Raw genomic sequence first — 14,036 nt, 5'->3', positions numbered from 1 at the left:
GGCTGTTTTGAAACAGGCGACCTGCTCACAAAGCGATGCAGATTTTTGGAAGGCTGACGTTCCCACCTGATTGATGACAAGTAATTGATCCCACAAATACTTTGGATACATCAAATGTCCTCAAAAGAAAGACCGACACAAGCTAATACAGCATTTTCCCTTCAAGTTGCACAAAGTCAATGACAATATCATCTTGTAATATCAAGTTCCAAAGGTCACAAAATGGCCAATCCATACTGCAAATAAACATAAATGGTTTCCAATAAGCTTTTTTGGCTGTGCAAATATGCAAAGAATTTATTCAGAAGAAGAATCTTTTTTTTTTTTAAGTCTCATTCTAATGAGTGCAAAAGTAGATATATGGTTATCACAAAGAGAAAGAAAGAAATTCAACCCTCCCAGTATCATTCATGAGATTGCCCTTTTTAATTTAATCAATGCCAACACATGTGCCATCAATCCGAAGGTTAGAAAACAAATCAAATGTACGCGTGACAAGTTATTCCAAGATATCTGCTTGTAATTGTTGTGTGTTGTGCACAAAGTTGCCGTTCGATATCCTTGGCCTTTCGCTTTTCCTGACGTCCATAAACAATCGCCTTAGAGGGGGCGTGTCCATCTGCCTGCATAAATTCCAGGGATTTGCCGTCGGGGGAGGCAAGGGATGCACTGGCTCACTAGCGCCCTCTGCTGTTCATTCCTTTCCACTGCATGTGAAGAGTCAAAAAACAAAACTCATCTCCGTACTTCTCATGGACTTTCTTTTTCAACCCATCATTTTATTGTTACAAATGTACACATTTCCTGCTCAAATGCATGCGAAGTGCGCAGCTGCGAGAATCACGTCAGTCGTCGCTCCTTTGGTACGTTCGTACCTGTGCTCGCATTTTGCCCATTTTGCAAAGGAAAACGTTTGGACAGCCCTCATTTAATCGTTTTTTAACACGGTGTAACATGTTCGAGGAGCACTGGATTGTCATTTTCCCCGGATTTGCGTCTTTTCTGACAGGCGGTTGGCGGGCGACTGAAAGTCTGTGAAGGTTAGGGGTCCTTCCGGGGTCCTTCCGGGGTCCTTCCTTCCTCCCTGCTTGCCTTCGCTTACCGCCGCCGTCCGGAGTCTGAAACAGACGAGAAAAGGAGAGAAAAATCGCCGACTTGGCCGCCCGACGGAGCCGCACTTCGGAGCTATGATGGTCGGCAAATCGAGCGCCATCGCGGCGGGAGTGTGTGGGGCACTCTTGGTGGGTTATTGCATTTATTTCGACCGGAAGAGACGCAGCGACCCCAACTTTAAGAACAGCCTGCGAGAACGTGAGTGTGGCTGCCGAGTGCCGACCTCGTCCGTCTTCATCGCCATTCAATCACATCGGCTCCATTTCACATTGTTTTCATTCCACTGACTGAGGGCTAATGTGAAGTAGGCTAGGCGAGCCGGACTCCCTTCGCATTGCGCACATTTTAGTCGCCCCGTGACGTCACTGCGGCTCTGACGTGATGGTGGGCCACCCGCGGAGTTCGGCTTCCATCTGCTGACGCTCGGCAAACATTCGGCACCGATCGATTCAAGTGTTTTGTTTTTGGCCCGCCGGTTCTCAACTGAGCGTTGATCAACGATGACAGCTTGTGCAAGTGCGACGAGTTGACGTCATCAGCACGAGCCGCAACCACATTAAACAAAATGTGGAATTGTCATGATTTGTTGATTTATCATGTTTAGTTATGAAACCTGTCCGGGCCCAACCGTGCTGTGCAATGAATAGAGACCCAACCGACCTTAGCACGAAGATGCGAATGTGTCTTGTTGTTGTTTCAGGTCGGAGGAAGCAGAAGGTGGCGAAAGAACGAGCGGGCATAGCCAAGGTGACGCAAACGTTTCTTTGATGAAAGATGAACAACGCGTGTTGACGTGCACTTTGTTTCAACCTCGAGCAGCTTCCGGACCTTAAAGACTCTGAAGCTGTCCAGAAGTTTTTCCTGGAGGAGATCCAGTTGGGGGAGGAGCTTCTGGCCCAAGGTAACAACAGCGAGCGCAGTGAGAGTCGCTGGGCCTTTTGTGAGCGTCTGCCGCCTTTTGCAGGTGACCACGAGAAGGGCGTGGACCACCTGACCAACGCCATCGCCGTCTGCGGGCAGCCTCAGCAGCTCCTGCAAGTCCTGCAGCAGACGCTGCCGCCGCCCGTCTTCCAGATGCTCCTCACGAAGCTGCCCACCATCAGCCAGGTGGGCGACGCTACATGACACGCCTTCTTTTCACCGCACAAAGCGAGGAGATTTGAGCAAACACATTTTCCCTCTCAAAATGTTTTTTTTCTTCTAAAAAAATAACATTTTAACAACTACAGTTACATTTTTATTCAAATTAATCTTGTTTTTTAAAATATATATTAGCTGTATATTTAAAGGATTTCTATTATTATTACCCTTGTTGGGGTGTTTCAGATCATGGATGGGTATTATTATTATGCTTATATATTATTATTATTATTATTCAATTACATTTAAACTATCAACTGTACGGGAAATGTACTTGTGTAATATTATTGAATATTGTTTGAAATGGATTTGTGGTTTTACTGACTCTCGTTTGAGGCGGTCGCTTGCATCCGCTCAAGGGACTGACGATGGAAATGAGCTGAACTTTGCAATCTTGGCCACATTTGCGTTGTCAAATGTTGCTGAATTTGCCCTTTCAAATAAATCCCAAAATGAACGTACTGATGTCTAATTGGCAAAGTGCTGGCTGATGAGGATTTTCAAAAGGGTCAATATTGACTCCAAAAACCGTCTTGATTCGACGTGAATCGTGCCGTCATCGGTACCGATCACTGAAACTCTGGTCACCCCCCCCCCAACCCCCCCCCCCAAACCCCCCCATGAAATATTTTCTCATCGGATCTGCACGAATCACGTCGGTGACCTATTTTGATTTCTAAACGGCAAATGTTGTCGAAAGGTGAGGGATTTTCATGCCAATTTACCAGAACGAGTCAAACAATGAATTCAATCCAAGAATTAAACAACATTTTCAATTGTTTACATTGTATTGATGTTGCTCAATTTTGATAACGTTTGACTGGTGTGTGTGTTAGCGTATTGTGAGCGCGCAGACTCTGAGCGAGGACGACATTGAGTGACGTCGGCCGTCTTCATCCTGCTCGTCTTCTTCCATCACGCCGACCCCCGATTGGTGGTCCGATCGATCGGACGCTCTGCCTGGAAGCTCGCACGGCCATTTCTTGTTTTGTCCTTCATGTTCTTCGTGACCTTTCACGTCACGTTCCTGTCATCCCGCAAAGCAAACATAAAAGTGGGAACAAACGTTTGTCTTTTGTGACTTGAGCATTTACTCGCCGACGTCTCGTCACCTTCCGAAAACAACGGCCCACAAAACGCAAAGTCAACCTAATACAGCTCACGATTTTTCATTTTTGAGCTAAAAGTGATTTTAGCCGGCGTGTCCATCATCCCGACGAGACGTTTGAGGCCAAACAATATTTTTCAAAACATGACGAGCCGTTATTTGAGGTGTGACGTTTTTTTTCCTCTCACAATTCAAACACTTAACATAAAATGTAAAATAGCTCAATACATGCACTGCATTTCTCAAACGTTTTTTTTAATGATTAAAAAAATATCAATTTGTAATCAATCAAATCTAAATTTGAAGAGCACATTTCATGCTTTAAAACAACGCAAGGTCCTTCACATAAAAGGGGGGAAAAAATATCCAAAACACAGATTACCTGTCTGGATGGCTGGAAACAGGGTTATTATAGTTTTGGAAATTTCATTTAGTTTTGCGTTTTTGTTTAAAATTTAGTTGTAATTAATTTTCAGGGTGGTTCTGTCTAGTTTGTTATTTAAAAAATGCTTTCTTTTTTTTTTATGTGTATGACAAATCCAGTTCCAGAAAGTCAAAACCCTGCCGAGTTTGACTTTAGCCATTGTTGCTAGCTAGCTAGCTAGCACCTGGATTTGAAGCCAAACGGTGACAGGGTTTTGACTTTCTGGACCAGGATTTGCGCGCTGTATTTAATAAACATCGTGGGAAAATCATGAGAAAATTCATTTCTTAGCTAACGTTGCATTTGGTTGTCGCCTCGGAGCGACGTCATCTGAAGTGGCTTTCCTATTGGCTGCTGTCAGATGACGTCACATCTTTGTGACACTCCGGTTCAATTTCCTAAAATCACTTTTAAAATCATCCCCAAAGGTTCATGTATTAATTTTTCCCAAAGACTAAAACAAATGATTTTGCTATAGTAGAAGCATTTTCGTTTTTTTTATTTTATTTCGTTATCGAAAATGTTTTTGCGATTTGAGTTTTCGAGTTTTTCATAAGTTTCCGTTAACTAAAATAACCTTGGCCTGGAACACCCGACACCAAAGATGTTGAAGGTGCCGAAGCAGAGCAGACGGAAGAAGCGCCATCACGGAGGGTTGTCGGCAACAACAGATGACGAACGTCCGCACTCGGCTCAAGGTCATCGCATGGCGCAGTTGCTTCCGGGTCTTCTTTGAAATGACTCCTCTCAATATTCACTAAACAGCAGCGGGAAGCGGGCACACGTCGCGTGTATTGCACTTTCCGTAAATGGACTTGAAACAATTGGATTGATAGCCAACCTTTCAGTTCTCTTTGGATGGATTTATTTGAAATCACATTTTGAATGCAAAACAGTTTCTCATGCATGCATTGTTACAATCCTATCCAAACGTGACTCGAACCCAGGCCATCATTCAAATAAGAACTGCCGAAATATCCAACGTGAGCCTTCAACTCGGACTGCTTTCAACGGGTCCGAAACGCGCCAGGTTGCCATGACATAAATGAAGACTCCATTTTGCTGTTTTGGTTGCATTTGTTTTGCATGCCGACAAACCCAATGAAGAAATGACAATAAACAATTTGGCCAGCAGAGGGTGCTGTGTGCACGTGAAGCCTGACGCGTTTTGGGTGGAAAGTGTTCAGAAGGCTTCACGTGTCCTTCACTGCGCGATGCGCTTTGGCCATCTTGCACAGGAAGCGGTTGACTTGCGCGCACTTCATCTGCCGCCATCTTCCCGTCTGAAAGACAAAGCAGAGGAGGGTTCCAGTCCACCGTTGGTGCGGGAGTTCTTTCAAACGCTGCCGCTGGCCCGCCACGCACCTTTTGCAACATGGCCACGCAGTCCTCGTCGAGGCCCGCGCGGTGCTGGGGTTCTCCCGGGGCCCAGTTGGTGAAGGTGACGATTTGGCGGTCTGACCACAAGAATCGGCCCCGGTCGACCAGGTCGTTGAGTCCGGTCCACATGTGGCTGGTGTCTGCGGAGGACGGACGGGAACACGTCTGTCAACATCCGCTTTGCAGAAGGTCCAACATTCTCATCACGGTACCAGTTGCCCGCCTTCACCGTAACGGTCGACCTCGCCATACAAAACCAAGGCTCAAAAACTTTTGTTCACAATATCCAGTCATTATTTCGGAATGGCGTCGTCATGTCGTCCATGAGAGAAGTCAAGAATGTGACGTTAGCACAAAGTAGTACAAAATACGGCGGCTGATATTAGAAAGCGCACAACTGGCTTCAATATTCTGCATTTGGCGGTTTTGCTGGCGTGAGCGCTAGCTTAGCATTAGCATGGCTCCACCATCTTTGTCCCCGTGCGCCCTCCGCGGTTAACAGGAATGAGAAGTGCAACGTTTTGGCTGCCATGGCGGCCATCTTTAGATGACGGCGCGTGTGCAGACCAGGTTTTGCTCCCAATCACGTTTAGCGACGCCAGCGAGCGCTCACGGGCAGCGCCAGGCAGCCCAAATGTTATCAAGGCAAATGCTGACACTTTGTCAGGCGCTCTCGTACCTTCTCCTGAAGATGCCATTTCTCCCGCATACTTTGTGCTTTTAGTGTCGGGACCCGCAAGCGACTTGAGAAGGTTTTGGACCCAGGCCTGCTCCACCTTGGAGCGGATGGACACCAGTTCGGCACCGAGATCCCTGCAGGCGTACTGAGCATCCAGCCACGTCTTTTGGTCCTCAAAAGGTTTGTAGCAGAAGCCGGCAAACTCCGCCCAGTCAGCTCCCGAGCATCTCGACTCTGCGGGAGAGAATCGCGCGCGGCTTTAGTCGTCATCCGAAACATAACGAGAAGGTTTACAAACTCGCCTCCGTCTGCAAACGTGAAAGCCGAAGCCGTCGAGTCGTCGTATCTGCGGCAGCAAAGTGACAAAGTCGGTCGGCTTCTTCGTGGGACTTTGCGGGGAAAGTTGAGCGCTCACCGTCTGGAGGCGATCCCGTTCCTGGTGGAGCCAGCGGAGGCCTTCCGTTCCGGAGCGTTCATCACAGTCACGTCGCCTCCCATCTCGTTGACGATGGCGCCGGCGTGAATTGCGGCCGCGCAGATGCTCGAGTCCTGCGCTCGCAAGAAACGCCGGTCAGCGACGACAATTCAACCGGCAGCTCGTGCGATGGCGTACCTCGTCGTAAATCAACGTTCCGAAGACTTTGTGGCCGCGATTGGCGCATCCTGCCGGGCAGTGGAACCTGCAGAAGACTTTAGATGTTGACCGGTCGTCGACGGGAGGTCGTCGTCATCGAACGTGTCAAGTGCAAGGTTATTTGGGTTCACCAAAAAACTGCTTTTCAAAAGGCAAAAACGAATTTTATGTTCACAAAACAAAGTCAAATGATAGCAAAAATCCTTCCTTTTAGTCTTTGCTCATTCATTTCATACATGACGAGCCTTTGGGGATGATTTTTTATTTCACCGGAATCGGGACGTTTGAAAGCGTCACACAGAAGTGACGTCATCCTGCAGCAGCCAATAGGAAAGCAGCTGCTAGCTAAGAAATGAGTTACTTTTCTCATGATTTTCCCGTGATGCTTATTAAATATTGCGCATTATTATTATTATTATTTTTTATGTGTATTACTTGTGCGCAGAGGTGGCAAATCCAGGTCCAGTCAAAACCCTGTCACAGTTTGGCTTTAACCCCAGTTGCTAGCTAGCTAGCTAGCTCTCATGGTGCTCATTTACCTGCTAGCTAGCTAGCTAGCATAAATGGCCTAAACCAAACTGTGGCAGGGTTTTTACTTTCTGGACCTGGATTTGCCACCTCTGCCCACAAGTAATACACTTTTCTTTTCTTTTTTAACAAAAACTAATACGGAAACCAAACTAAAACTAAGCATTTTTTAACTAACTAAAACGAATAAAAACGAACAGAAGCACCCTGAAAACGAATGAAAAGTAACTCAATTTAAATATAAAAGTAACATGAAAATCCCCAAACTATAATAACCCTGCAAGTGCGACTCACGTCTCGGGATCGGTCAAGCGGAGGCTGTTGAACTTGCTGCCGCAGGTCGTCCTCACGTCTGTCGCACACAAAGAAGTCAAATCGTCTTTTTTCTCAGCAAGCGTAGCGACGTCTTGTCTTGCTCACCGGCAAGCGCGCATCCTAAGATGTCAAAGCGAAGGCCGGAATTCAGGCCATTCTCCAGCGGCAGGATGCGGACGTACCGGGCGGACACGGGTGCGCCAAACACGCGAGTGCCCCCACCCACAAACTAGAAACACAACATCGCCAACGTGTCTTTTTCAAAAACGACAACGATGTGGAGGAGCAAGCGCCAGAGCGGCGCCAGAGCGGCGCCAGGGCGGCGCCAGAGCGGCGCCGGCTCACCTGCCCGGACGGGTGCGAAGTCCAGCTTCTGCCATCAACACTCAGCTTCATCTCCAGGTTGAAGCTCCACGACCGGTAGCTGGTGCTGTAACAGCCCTTGGTCTGGATCCCCCTCACCATTCTCATGTGACCGAGGTTCACCTGGATCCAGCTGCCGGCGTCTGACATCATGGAGGAGGAGGAGCACGACGCGGTGTCACGCCAAGCTGACGGCTCGCTGTCAATTTTCGACCTGCCGTCTTGTGACGGCTTCCAGCAGGACTTCCCGTTCAGGCGGCCTTTCTTGGGGGTGAAGTTGCTCATGGACGAGGAGGCGGTCAACTGCCAGTTTGCGATGCTCCCGTTGGCCACGCCCAGCGTATCGAGACACACTGAGGACAGCAAAAGGTCATCTGAGATGCCCGCGCCAGACTTCTTGCTCGGTGGTCGCTTGTCTGCCGTCCCAACCGGACAACAGAAGACGAGGAGACGTGAAGCGCACCTTTGGGCTCACAGCTGTAGACCATCTGGAGATATTTGGAGACGGCAGGACAGGACTCGTCCTTCAGAGGCCAAACGTGGCACTTTTGACGGTTGTCGCACTCGTTCCTGTAGTGAGCGAGGACGCCTTCCACCGCGCACCTCCCTGAAAGTCACCACACACCGCTTGGACCAGGATGGCGTTGGGTTCTCGACCAGTTCACAAACAAAAGTCAACATGAGAAAAGCCAAAATTGTGGATTCTCGCATCGTACCGTCGGATCCTTCATCGGTGGGACAAACGTCGGCGCTCCTCCGTCCGTAGAAGGCCGACTGGATGCGGATGACGCGTTCATCCTGATCCTCGCCCTGACATGAGAGGAGGTCCTGGTGCGAATTCTGGCAGATCAGGCGCTCCGTGAAACCTGCCAGAGAAGCACCTTGTCAGGTTTCTCGCGCCTCTTTTCAAGTCACCATTCCAGGAGACTTACCGTCATGAGGCCGTGGAGGTTCTGGACTCGTTCCTGTGAGACAAAAGCCAAAGATGGACGTCAACGCCAAGACAAGACTCTACGGTGAGTTTATTTTCCAGCCTTGGCCGAGCGTCTCGTCTGACCGCTTCCTCTTCGCTTGCAGATGTAGCCGTTCTTCTTCCGGCAGTCGTCAAATTTCCAGCGGCCGTTGGCGGTGAGTATGCTAAGACAGCGTCCATCGGGGGCGTCCTCTGGAAGGAGACCACAGACCTTTAGCGCTCCTCCCTTCTGCCCCGCTGTTGACCACGGGTTTGAGACTGACCTGCGTTTAAGTGGACGTAACTGAAAGGGGATCCGTCAATCCACTTGCCGCCGTCCTCAGCGATGGTGACGTTGGCGCCCAACCACAGAGAGTCCGCGGCCCGCAAAAAGGCGTAGAGACCTTTGGAGCAAAAGTGCTTTGAAAGGTTGAAAGCAGGAAAATACGGACATTTCGTTGCGTGTCTAAGCAAACATTTGTCAGAGTCACCCGTGGCGAAGGCTCAGACACCTGGAATGACGTACGAAAACAACGGACAACATTATCCGGGAGGTGAGGCGCGATGGCGAGCGCCTGGTGGCCCAGGGGTCCTGGGGGCCCAGGGGTCCTGGGGGTCCTGGTGGCCCAGGGGTCCTGGGGGCCCAGGGGTCCTGGTGGCCCAGGGGTCCCGGGGGTCCTGGTGGCCCAGGGGTCCTGGGGGTCCTGGTGGCCCAGGGGTCCTGGGGGCCCAGGGGTCCTGGTGGCCCAGGGGTCCTGGGGGCCCAGGGGTCCTGGTGGCCCAGGGGTCCGGCCGGGCCAGGTCCAAAAAGGCAATGTGTTGTTTGCGCACTTAGAAGCCACCCTACTTGGGAGTCCTCGGAGGGCTGCTGGAGACGACCTCTGCTGAGGACTTCATCGTCCTGCTGGGGGACTTCAACGCTGGAAGGCCGTCATTGGGAAGGATCGAGATCAGAACCCGGGACGGCACAGGTCAGCCGAGGCCGCAGTTCGATGATCGACTCTGTGGTCGTGTCATCGGACATGAGACCACAAGTCTTGGACACTCGCTTGAGAGATGGGCGGAGCTATCAGTCCATCACCACCTGGTGCTGCGTTGCCTCCTATGGTGGGCAAAGACGGAAGATCCCATCCGGCAGACCCAAAACAATGAGGAGGATCTGCTGGCAACATTCAGATGAAGCTTCAACTGCCGTCTCGGACAGAACTTTGTCCATGTCCCAAGGCAGGCGGGGGGAGGACGTGGAGTCCGAGTGGTCCGCGTTCCACGTGGAGGCCAACCGGAGCGGTGTCCCCCGTGGTCTGCCTCGCCTTCTTTGGGATGGATTTTGTATTGAGCACCTCAAATACTACAAATATCACAATCATACCTTTGCAACACTTCTGATCTCGAGCGGACGGACGGACGGACGGACGGACGGACGGGCGGGCGGACGGCCTACCTTGAATGAAGGTCTGTTCGTGTGAGTCGGCGATGCTGAGCAGGTCTCCTCCGTGTCGCACGCAGTCGTCTCGTGCGTCCTCCCAGGTCTTGTTGGGCAGGTTGATCAGGTAGCAGAAGTCGTTGGCGTGGTTTTCCAGCCAACAGCAGCCGCACTTTGCGCTACAGCCTGCAAGCGAGACTCGGGTCACTTGAGGGCCGGTGTGACCAGAGGGCACATGTTGCCCGCGGGGCGGGACGCCCACCTGGCGGCCCAAGGACATCGGGAGGCCCTGGGACCCTGGCTGCAAGGACGCCAGAGCGGTCAGGTTATGAGAGAGCAAAGTGCAAAGGTCAAGCGCTTGTGACTTTCACACCTTTTTTACAGATGAATGACATGTCGCTGTAGCAAGACGTGTCAAGAACTTTTCCAGAAGGAAGCAGGACTGCGCAGTCTTTCACAGTTGTAGGCCCGTGTCCCTCCTCCCACGGGATGGCGTCCTGTGGGAGACACGGGGAAGTTGAACAATTTGCAGAAGTTGCTTTTTTCAAAGTCGCGCATATTGTAGAGAATCACGAGAAATGACGAGTTACTTGAACTAGCATTCATGAGGCGTTACCGTCTTGACTGGCGTTCTGTCGGTCCACCGGAGCTTCTTGTTGTTGTTGTTGGCGAGTCCCAGCCAAAAGCAGCTTTCTTCGCTTGGCGGTGAAATGTGAGCTGGAGGAAATCACAACAAGAGCTTGAAGTCGGCATCGGCTCAGCTGAGCGACGGCCCGGACAATGTTTGCCAATGTTGACGTCACGTCGGCTTTTGTAAAGTTGGTGGACATGCTGTCAATATTGACAGACGCCATTGACGGATGCCATTTTAGCCATTGATGCTAGCTAGCTAGCATCAATGGCTAAAACAGTTTGGCTTTAACCCCAGGTGCTAGCTAGCTATCTAGCTATCTCGCTGGCTAGCTTCCATGGTGCTCATTTACCTGCTAGCTGGGTGCTAGCTAGCTAGCTAGCACCTGGGTTTGAAGCCAAACTGACAGGGTTTTTTACTTTCTGGACCTGGATTTGCCACCTCTGCGCACAAGTAATACACATTAAAAATGATAATAATAATGAAAAAAAATGAATTAACTAAAACAAACAGAACCTCCCTGGAAACCAAATAAAACCAAGTAAAATGAAAAAACAAAACTCCAAACTAACAAAAAAGAAAATTCCCAAACCGTAATTAACCCTGGCGCTCACCAAGCAAGAACGTCACCTCGTCCTCCGAGTGGACGCTGGCCAGGTGACCTTCCAGTCCTTGACAGAACTCCTCGGCTACCCACCAGTTTTTCTGCTTATACTCGACATGATAGCAAAAGTCGCCGTACAGCAAGTTGCCAGGGTCGCAGGAGGAAGCTGAAGCCACAAACAAACAAACAAACGTGGCAACGCGGCAACGCGGCAACGCGGCAACGCGGCAATGCGTGCAGCTGCAAAAACAAGCGCGGCTGCGACTCACTCTCCACGCCGTTGTAATGGGAACCGTAGCGTTTGCAGGAAGACGTCCGTCCTTCCAGGCAGCCTGCGGGAAGACCACTCCGTTGCGTTTGTCTCCTTTGGAGGTCGCCACGACGACGGACGGACGGACGGACGGACGGACGCAGGCTTACCGTCCGGCGCCCGCTCGCACATGTACGGCCACGGGGATTCGCACGGGCCGCTGGTCCACTTGCCCCGGTTGACGTAGACGCAGGACCTAACGTTGGAGCTGTCGGGAGAAAGGTGGGACATTCCGTCAAACTGCTGACAGAGACATGAAGACGTTTTCTTCAAGGCCGATACCGATTGACTGATAACCGATAGGTCAAGCCGATGTTCAATTGCACTAAAAGACAAATAATTAGCCTCAACGTTTAAAAAATAAAATACAAATCATTTTTTAACATATAAAAAATTGTCAGAAAAATGATGACAAAAATGGCAAGGATCTTCCTGTGTCATGTCTTAGGCTAAATTAACTCATTCACTGCCAGTGACGTCAAAAACGAGTTTTAGTATTAGTTTAACATTTTGTTCCTCTTTTGTTAACGAGAGTATGAAACCCTCGGAACGGGACGATTTTCGCTCCTTTTTGATGAAAAGTCAACAAGCCTTTTCCCCCCTCACACAATTTGGAAAGAGGTTCCAAAATGTCCACATGGTTCCTGCCTGCAAATGAAAAGGATGCAAACGTGACCTTCTTACCTTCCATCTTGACCTTGGGCCCAGTCGGCGTAGGTCGCCGTCCGGCGGGTGTCAGACCAAGTCAGGTTCTGTTTTCCCGCTTCATACTGACACCAAAGCTGCTTACAATTCTGCGGAAAGGCTGCAGTTGTCAACGGCGTGCCGGCAAGCGGTCAACGGCGTGCCGGCAAGCGGTCAACGGGCCGCCGGCGCTTGCGTCTCACCAGATTGGAAAGTCCGATCCAGAACGGGCGGCCGCCCATTTCCTTCTTCACAAAGTGGTTCTCCTCCTCCGAGGCGATGCTGACCAGGTCGCCGCACTCCCACACGCAGTGCTGACGGGCCCCCAGCCATCCGTTGGGGGCCTCCATCTTCTTGTAGCAGCTGGAGCCGTGACGGCGCCACTCGGCGGCCTCGTCGCATGTCCACTCCTGACCGTCTGAGGACACGTTTGGCCTTTAGTCTGACGTAACGGCACATTTTTCATTCACAGTTGCTGACGAAATGCTCACAAGACAAAATGCGGACATCAACCAAAGCGAAAAGGAGCCGAAGGACATGAAAAGCCTGCAATTTGGACGCACTGGAGATAAATGGACGAAGACTACCTGTAATTTTGTGTTTCACCAGCAGGGGGAGCTGCTGGTTCACTTACTCGCAAGTTTCACATGGTGCGCAACAGCAGCTTTGTTTTTCTTTTTCTTTTTGTTTTTGTTTTCGCTCTGCGATTGGCTGCAGGCCTGCTCGGCCTTCTTGTGGTGGCACGTGACGAGCTGGCTGCATCCAAACATATTCAACTGCCAACTTTTTGACAGCGTTGTCCATTAAGTTTGTCTTTTGGGTGAAAATCATCCATCACTTTGTTGTCTATGTTCTTTTATTCACACATGTAGAGATTACAAGAGCAAACCCTGCCTGAGTCATCTGATGATGAATATCAATGTTGCATGTCTTTCGCTACTTCGAACACTTCATTTACTGCAATATTGCGATTTCTGCCCTAATGACGTGCGTGTGTAAGTTTTCTTTGTTCTGTTTATGACATCATTTTGCCACCAATGAAAGCACTTTTTTGTTAGTCTGCCTCTCCATCCATCATGATTCATGCCTCTGATGTGCACGAATGGATTGTCTGATCGCCATTTGCCAATCAAGGGGCGCTTAATGTCTGCCGTCTGAAACTTCCAAATGAGTACAAAAGCACACGCAATGTGAAGAAGCTGGAGAAGAAAGCACAGCTCTTAAGTGGCAATTCGACAAGAGCTCAACAAGTAGGTCGCCTTTTGGGCAAACTAAACCTCGACTTGGCCATTTTCCTCCCAGTGGATCTGAATTCGCTCACCTGCACAAAACACCCTTGCGATGCTGAAGAGTGATGATAGGACGAGCGCGGTAAGCGGAGCCCTCATCCCGAAGGAACCCACAATGTGGACAAATTCCACCACGCAGAGAACCCGACAAGTCGACAGCTCAACTCAAGTGACGGACGGACTGACGTGACGTGACGCAGCGTTCAGTCGCGAGCGGCGCACGCATGGCAAAGGGGACGTGACGTCATTCTTCCACTGTTCACCTTTCCAAACGAGGTCACGTGATTCGTCTAAGCGGCTTCGGCCCATGACAATAAAAAGGCATCATCGTAACAAAGACCAAAGTGGCCACGACGGGGACACGTCACAAGGGGATGAAAGCGACGACGCGCTTGACAGGCAGCAACTTTCAACCCACAAAGACAAAGCAGTTAAGAAAGCAGGCAGGCACGTGACACT

The 14,036-nt window shown here is 50.2% G+C and overlaps 2 protein-coding genes across 5 annotated transcripts; one reads left to right on the top strand and one right to left on the bottom strand.

Moving 5' to 3' along the window:
* Positions 1-1,052: 1,052 nt before the first annotated feature.
* Positions 1,053-3,322, top strand: LOC144054897 (mitochondrial import receptor subunit TOM20 homolog). Its single transcript, XM_077570295.1, has 5 exons — positions 1,053-1,311; positions 1,814-1,860; positions 1,933-2,014; positions 2,078-2,220; positions 3,090-3,322. The coding sequence occupies exons 1-5, from the start codon at positions 1,188-1,190 to the stop codon at positions 3,132-3,134; spliced, it is 441 nt and encodes a 146-aa protein (XP_077426421.1). The 5' UTR covers positions 1,053-1,187; the 3' UTR covers positions 3,135-3,322.
* Positions 3,323-4,633: 1,311 nt separating this feature from the next.
* On the bottom strand, positions 4,634-13,809 carry LOC144054890 (macrophage mannose receptor 1-like). Of its 4 annotated transcripts, none has more exons than XM_077570279.1 (24): positions 13,610-13,791; positions 12,492-12,706; positions 12,289-12,398; positions 11,715-11,812; positions 11,564-11,626; positions 11,305-11,460; positions 10,676-10,776; positions 10,433-10,556; positions 10,322-10,360; positions 10,078-10,245; positions 8,921-9,040; positions 8,742-8,849; positions 8,617-8,649; positions 8,401-8,550; positions 8,148-8,291; positions 7,667-8,037; positions 7,427-7,550; positions 7,301-7,358; positions 6,458-6,524; positions 6,260-6,393; positions 6,147-6,190; positions 5,845-6,078; positions 5,151-5,305; positions 4,634-5,068 (listed from the first exon to the last, which is right to left on the bottom strand). In XM_077570279.1, the coding sequence occupies exons 1-24, from the start codon at positions 13,674-13,676 to the stop codon at positions 4,979-4,981; spliced, it is 2,973 nt and encodes a 990-aa protein (XP_077426405.1). In that variant the 5' UTR covers positions 13,677-13,791; the 3' UTR covers positions 4,634-4,978. The 4 variants fall into 4 exon arrangements, with proteins under 4 accessions (XP_077426405.1, XP_077426406.1, XP_077426407.1 ...); XM_077570280.1 differs by having other exon boundaries at positions 12,492-12,730; positions 13,610-13,767; XM_077570281.1 differs by lacking the exons at positions 4,634-5,068; positions 5,151-5,305; positions 6,147-6,190 and having other exon boundaries at positions 5,910-6,078; positions 13,610-13,800.
* Between the last annotated feature and the right edge of the window lie 227 nt (positions 13,810-14,036).

Source organism: Vanacampus margaritifer, chromosome 7 (genome assembly GCF_051991255.1).
Source record: "Vanacampus margaritifer isolate UIUO_Vmar chromosome 7, RoL_Vmar_1.0, whole genome shotgun sequence".
NCBI classification, from domain to species: Eukaryota; Metazoa; Chordata; class Actinopteri; order Syngnathiformes; family Syngnathidae; genus Vanacampus; species Vanacampus margaritifer.
Note: the sequence above shows the minus strand (reverse complement) of the source record. Positions and strands in the feature narration are given on the sequence as shown.

Excerpts from the sequence above, each read along its gene's own strand:
- LOC144054897 (XM_077570295.1), top strand. The coding sequence starts at position 1,188 with ATGATGGTCGGCAAATCGAGCGCCATCGCGGCGGGAGTGTGTGGGGCA. Across the intron at positions 1,312-1,813 it reads TAAGAACAGCCTGCGAGAAC|GTCGGAGGAAGCAGAAGGTG; the intron begins GTGAGTGTGGCT and ends TTGTTGTTTCAG. Across the intron at positions 1,861-1,932 it reads AACGAGCGGGCATAGCCAAG|CTTCCGGACCTTAAAGACTC; the intron begins GTGACGCAAACG and ends AACCTCGAGCAG.
- LOC144054890 (XM_077570279.1), bottom strand. The coding sequence starts at position 13,676 with ATGAGGGCTCCGCTTACCGCGCTCGTCCTATCATCACTCTTCAGCATC. Across the intron at positions 8,292-8,400 it reads CACCGATGAAGGATCCGACG|GGAGGTGCGCGGTGGAAGGC; the intron begins GTACGATGCGAG and ends GGTGACTTTCAG. Across the intron at positions 6,394-6,457 it reads GAACGTTGATTTACGACGAG|GACTCGAGCATCTGCGCGGC; the intron begins GTACGCCATCGC and ends TTGCGAGCGCAG.